The sequence below is a fragment of the Alligator sinensis genome, unplaced genomic scaffold, assembly GCF_000455745.1.
Source record: "Alligator sinensis unplaced genomic scaffold, ASM45574v1 scaffold299_1, whole genome shotgun sequence".
In the NCBI taxonomy this organism is placed as follows: Eukaryota; Metazoa; Chordata; order Crocodylia; family Alligatoridae; genus Alligator; species Alligator sinensis.
Window position 1 is genome coordinate 1701209 of NW_005841981.1, and position 6000 is coordinate 1707208.

At 39.6% G+C, this 6000-nt stretch overlaps 1 protein-coding gene across 2 annotated transcripts in view; it reads right to left on the bottom strand.

Annotated features, from left to right (window-relative positions):
• The window catches only part of THRB (thyroid hormone receptor beta), a 210933-nt gene that overhangs the window by 54425 nt on the left and 150508 nt on the right, over nt 1–6000 (bottom strand). For both annotated transcript variants that reach the window (XM_025201007.1, XM_006021193.2), the window contains one exon: nt 3760–3823. In XM_025201007.1, coding sequence (XP_025056792.1) covers nt 3760–3766 — 7 coding nt within the window. In that variant the 5' untranslated portion in view covers nt 3767–3823. The remainder of the gene's footprint in view (nt 1–3759; nt 3824–6000) is intronic.

The window sequence follows — 6000 nt, forward strand, 5'->3', positions numbered from 1 at the left end:
AATATTTGAGAAGCAAGGCACAATCTCTGGTTATTCTATGGAAAGACATGCACTCACAGTAAAAAGCCTGGCCCCACTGAAGTGAATGGCAAAAATTCTGCTAACCTCAGTTAAAGAGAATTTCATCATGAAAGAGTAATAAATGCGCATTGACATTGAAGCCAGTATTTATTTTTAGCTCAGACTTGAATTCTTCTGTCAGTTCACAATATAATAAGAAAAGTCTTTACCCAATTTTGTCTGGGTAAAGACTGTAAGATTGGTGATCATGCAGGGCTTGATCTTATACCCTTGGAGTCCATGGGCACTCTGCCATTAACTACAATGAAAGCAGTATCCAACCCACAGTCAATATGTTATTGTTTCTGAGTGGGGATTTTACAAACATCAGCTTGCTAGAGTATTTAAACAGTAAATTTTTTGTTAGATACCATGCTGTACATTCATGTTTGTTTATGTGAAAACTCAATATTCTTCTGAAAGGGAGAATATTCCCTTCCAAGCTTGCTCTCTGTTCTACATGTATACTATAGTTATGGCTGAAAAGGCAGCTTCTATAAAAGCTGCTGCTTTCAAGATGCTTATATCTTTCTGCAAATAGTAAACTTGCATTAAAAATTCTCAAGTCCATTGTCAGGCTGTAGGTGATGCTTTGGAGCAGGCTAAATACCCATTTTCTAGTTATCGACATATCAAAGAAAGTTATTTCCCGTCCTTGAAGAAATTTCAGTTGTTATTCAAACATCACTTGCAATGGAGCTAACCAGAAATGAGGAAAAATGTCTTTAATATGATCAAAGAACTTTGGTTTTAAATCAGCCATTCTTGGAGAATCTGAAACTTTAGAATTGCAGATTGTGCATGCACCAGTCAGAATTTTCTCTTATTTATTTAAGGTTTATCTTAAGCTCCCTTTTAGGAAGGTGTTATGATGTATGTATCTCAAATTCAGCACTCAACTCTGTACCCTACCTGAATAGCATAGTCAATTATTCCCGTTTAAGAATTATGCTTTTATTTGAATGTCTGATTATTTCTATAGAAACAGGCCCTTGAAAGCACTCCTCACTTTTGGCAACATTTGAAATTAATGTCTAACTTGGCACTGTGAACACCAGACCCACATAATATGGCAACATATGTACCCATGAGGGTTCAGCTTTCCAGTCCATCCCATCCGATCCCATCCCATCCCATCCACTTGCTATAAATGGTAAAATTTCAGGCACTCTGTAGAATTGATGGTATTCCTGTGGCTATGCTTAAGGGTTAATGAAATGTCTTTTGACTATGTACTCTGATAAATGCAAAATCACATTTGTTTTTATTTACTTCAGAATTTTTCTATTTTATTTTTACTTCTATCTTAATCCATGATTTAGTGTATTTTTAATATTTTATTAATTTGTATGAAGCAATTCATATTTTTCAGTTCTGAAAATCAGGTCCTTTACAGAGGTCCCAAACTGCACCTCAGTATTGGGGTACCCAAAATCATTTTTGAAAATTAGACTCTTCCCCTTCTTTCCCTCCCCCTTCTCTCTCTAATAGTGTGTGTGTGTGTGTGTGTGTGTGTGTGTGTGTGTGTGTGTGTACGTGCGCGCGCACGTGCACATACATGTAGGTAGGTAAACAAATACACAAATGCATGCTCAAGCAAGGACATTCACTGCAAAATGCCACACTAATACATTGTTAAACTTGAGATTTTAAATGTACCAGAAGAAAATAATTGAAAATTATGACTTTCACACTGACTTTAACTTGTTTATACTTCAAAGAGCCAAATCTTGCAATCTTTTTTAGGCAAAACTCCAACTGTTTTCAGTAAGGACGGGAGAATTTGGCCAGTGAGTACAAGGACACAACTTTGACAATAATAATTAGAAAAATCCAGTCCATATAAATATATGGGACTATATACACAAATTCCATATAACACAACGTATCATTTCACTAACACACATTGAGTTGGAGCCTGCTCTCAGTAGCATGGAAGTAATCAATTTAAGGAGAACCAGAAAGCAGAATCCAGCCCTCTATTTTCATTCTGTAGGCTAGGGACAGAAATTACACAAACTGGTATAAATGATTGGAAACCAATTCAAATCTGTAACACAACAGAAAAAGTTCAGGGCACGTAAACTGCTTTCAAAATGGCCAAAACCAGTTTAAGATAAACCTGGATGGATGTAGTAGCACACTTAACTGATTTAGGTTAAATCAGTTTATTGAACTTCTGTCCCAGATCCCCTCCAGATTCAAGTTAACTCTCAGTCCCCCAGCATCCCAGGATGCTTTGCATCTCCCTAGGAACCCCCCATTTGCAGGCTGGGTGGCTATCTTTGGCTCAAGCTGTATTCTCCAGCCAAGCAGGGAGGCATGCTGTAGCACCTCCTGGCTTATGCCCTGGGCCACTGCAGGCATATGGCTGCATTTCCAGAATCAAAAGTGAATGCCTGTTCATTTGCTTATTGGATCGATCTACACAGCTTAGACTAACTTGTGAAGCCTGGGGCTTTTTGACTGTCTGTACTTAGCCCAACAGAACAATGAAAGACCAATTTCCTGTCTGAATCTGGACTTTTTTTCTAGCACTCATGCAGCCAAAGGTTTGAAAAAACATTGTTTTCCAGCCATGTCCCTTTCTACATCCTCATTAGTGGAGGTGATTTCAAGTTCTTTTAAGATAAGAAATTAAAAATATCAATTGCAGAATGAAAAACCTTTCAAAGCCGTGGCTGCAGGGAGACATTTTGCTTCAGGGATTCCTGATGTTTCCCAAAAGTCCCAGTGCACAGAGCATGAGTAATCACTCCTATACCTTTGTGAATACAGCTGTCTAGTTTCTACTTCCCAGTGCATGGTGGGGAAGCAAAGCCACAAAATACCTCTCTTTGCACTCCTTGAGGCACAGTGAACACCTTCAAGGCAGAAAAAATAGAATACTGCCTGAGCACATCAACTAGGACTCAGTTTCCTATTGTGACTACCACTGAGTAGCCCCAAATTGGCATGGCATACCTGATATGTGAGCTATTTAAATAAAACATGCACACATTTAAATGGTTAAATGCTATTGACAAACAGCAGCACCAGCAATTTATTTCTGTAAATATGATTTATTTTTTAAACTAAAACATTCAGAAAAAAATCTATGGGCATTCAATAGTACTTATGTATGTTACATATTTGGAGGCATCTTATTCTTGGATTTCAATTTTTTTTAACACACCAATTCAAGTGGGACATTCCCAGGTTTTTTTGTTTGTTTGTTTGTTTGTTTTTAAGCTTTAAGGGGATAATTTAATCAAGGGGACTTGGAATGAATACAGAGTCTTTCACTTCTAGAGCCCCAAACTGAGGTTAGTTCAGGTAACTAATGATAAAACAGCTGTTATCTGAAGACTGCTCAAATTTGGTTGTTTCAGTTTAGTCCTTAGAGACCATGTTCACATTGCAGAAACTAAACATATTGACTACTTAAGTAGTCAAGGATGAGATGCACATGGAGAATGAACTACTCTTATGCTCTGTGAAGTGGTTCCTTCCAATATGGTATTTGGGGCACATTGGGAGGGTAGTTAGTGTGAAGCTTGCTACAGATCTTATACCTATACTGGGGCTACAAGTAGAATTTTAATTTCTAGGGCAGTCAATTTAGAACCATTTAAAATCATTATATATGCTTAAAATAATACTTTAAAAACAAACAAACCAGAAGACATTATAAAAAGACCTCTTATGAAATATGGGTACCTGACATACTGCTGGGAGTTATAGATAAGTAATCATTCTCATTCTTCTTTGTTACCAATATCACCTGCCAAGAGAAGAGAGAAAATAAATGTGATACATCCATAGACTTGTGTAAGGCATTTTTGGTGCTGGATGTCACAGTCCATGTGTGCTGCCATACCTCATTACACCAAATGCCAGACACTCTGCACCATGCACAACAAAACCTCACCTTGCTATGTCTCCAGATGCAGAGAATCTTTTTATCTCACAGCATACACTGATACATGAGAAGACTTGTTTTCACCCATCCCATGAAATCCTCACATAGGGGACTTACTCCCTGATAATTTTGCAAAGGTTCCACTGGGCTCTCATTAACATGCAGCTTTAGAGCATCAATTGCATATTGGAGAATTTAGCATTTTAGGCATGCATGCAGGTCTTTAATTCTTTCCTTATGTTGTTGGATTTAATTAATTCTTTATATTAGTCAGAAGTGCAGAGTCCCCTGCCTTCTGTTATATTGCCTCTTCTTCAGTCATCTGATTACACAAAGTTTAACATGCAAGTGTTTGAACCTTTATAAATTTCTAAAACTCCAAGTCTGAGAGCTGGTGATTTCCACCATAACAGTATGTTCTTTTTCCCCCCACAAAGCTATTCTCTATTTTATGAAAAGCATTATACTATATACAACAGTAGGGGGATCTGAACTGTCCCTAGGACTATAAAGTTGTGGTCAGGAGAGCTTTATACCTACAAATGTTGCTCACCCTCACTACATGCACATACTGGCTAAGTGCAGACATTCAGGGGGAGGTTCGGGGAAGGTTAGATTGTGTTAAAAATGGTCACCCAATCTAAGGTAAGTTGGGATGAAGGGGCTAGCAGCGGAGGTTGAGGAGAATCAGGGGAGCTATCAGGCAGTGTCCATGGGGGATTGATGGGGCCCAGGAGGATTTGGTGGGATTGGGGGACATGTGGGGTCCACAAAGGGGCTTGCAGGGGGACACCAAGGGCTATTTTTAGCCCTCTGATCCCCGCCATAAACCTATCCCCCATCCCTCTTGATCCTCCCTGCACCAACACTTACTTGCTCTGCTCCCAGCAGTGGTGAACACTGATAAATCTGGCACCAGAAGCAGCTTGTGAGAGCGGGGCTGGCTGGTCCATAATGGGGGATGAGAAGCTGGGGGTTTAAAAACAGCCTGGTGCCAGGGGGGGCAGGTAGGAAAAAAAGCATCCTGGAGGCTGAGGCTAGGCTTTTCCAAGACTGGGGCTGCAAAGGTAACTCTATGGAAGTTCCATTCACTGGTCTAACCTAGACTTATTAAGTGTCAGTGTATATTGATCCAGGTCTATCTCAGACTGGGTTCCACTATCTTTAGATCAGTCTATGCATGCAGATCTTCTGTAGTGTTTCAGGTTTAGATTGATTTCCGATCACTGAGTTCAAGTCTAAGTGTAAGGCCTGTACCTGGGTGAACTAAATTAGATTGGGTAGCCATTTTGAACCAAATCTAACCACCCCTAACCCCACTAATGTCTGCACTTAGAATAGTGAAATCCCTCTACTGAGAAGTTGCAAATGTTGCAGCCTTGCATGTCTGTTCTGAATTGAAAGAGAAATCAGGCAGAACCTTGGTATTTTCTGACTGTGAATTGTTTACTTGATAGTATATTCAAAACTTCTGGAAGAGAGAGATCAAAAAACAGCACAGGGGCAATCTCTTATTTCAAGACCCCCAGCCCAAACACTACCATCCTGTTCCTTGGGAGCAACTTTGCCCCCAGAATTGTCACTAGGAGGTGAGACAGTGGCAGAAAACAAACTCTCCTGCGGTTTGCGAACAGCTTCTCCAATAAGAAGTACCATCACAAAACAAATAGAAAAAGAATGGTAGGACTAGGACTGTAAACAGATGTTACATTTCTCCTGGGAGAAAGCCTGTCCAGACATCCTATAGACTTTCACATGCATTATACTACTTCAAGTACCTGTGAAGTATGTTAGATAAAATATGCTGTGTGCCTCTAAGTTATTTGCTCATTTAAACTTAATTGTAGTTGATTCCAGGGACAAGCCTGTTAGGCTATGTTCTCTCCCTGGCCACCTACTGGCAGAGGAGTCTCAATGCAACTTGGAAAACCGAAGTGTAAAGAGCTGATCCAAGTCAAAACCTGAGACAGTCAGAACCACCTTAAATGAGAGGTCTATTACAGCCTATATGTAACAACTAGCAAACTGCCCATCAGGAA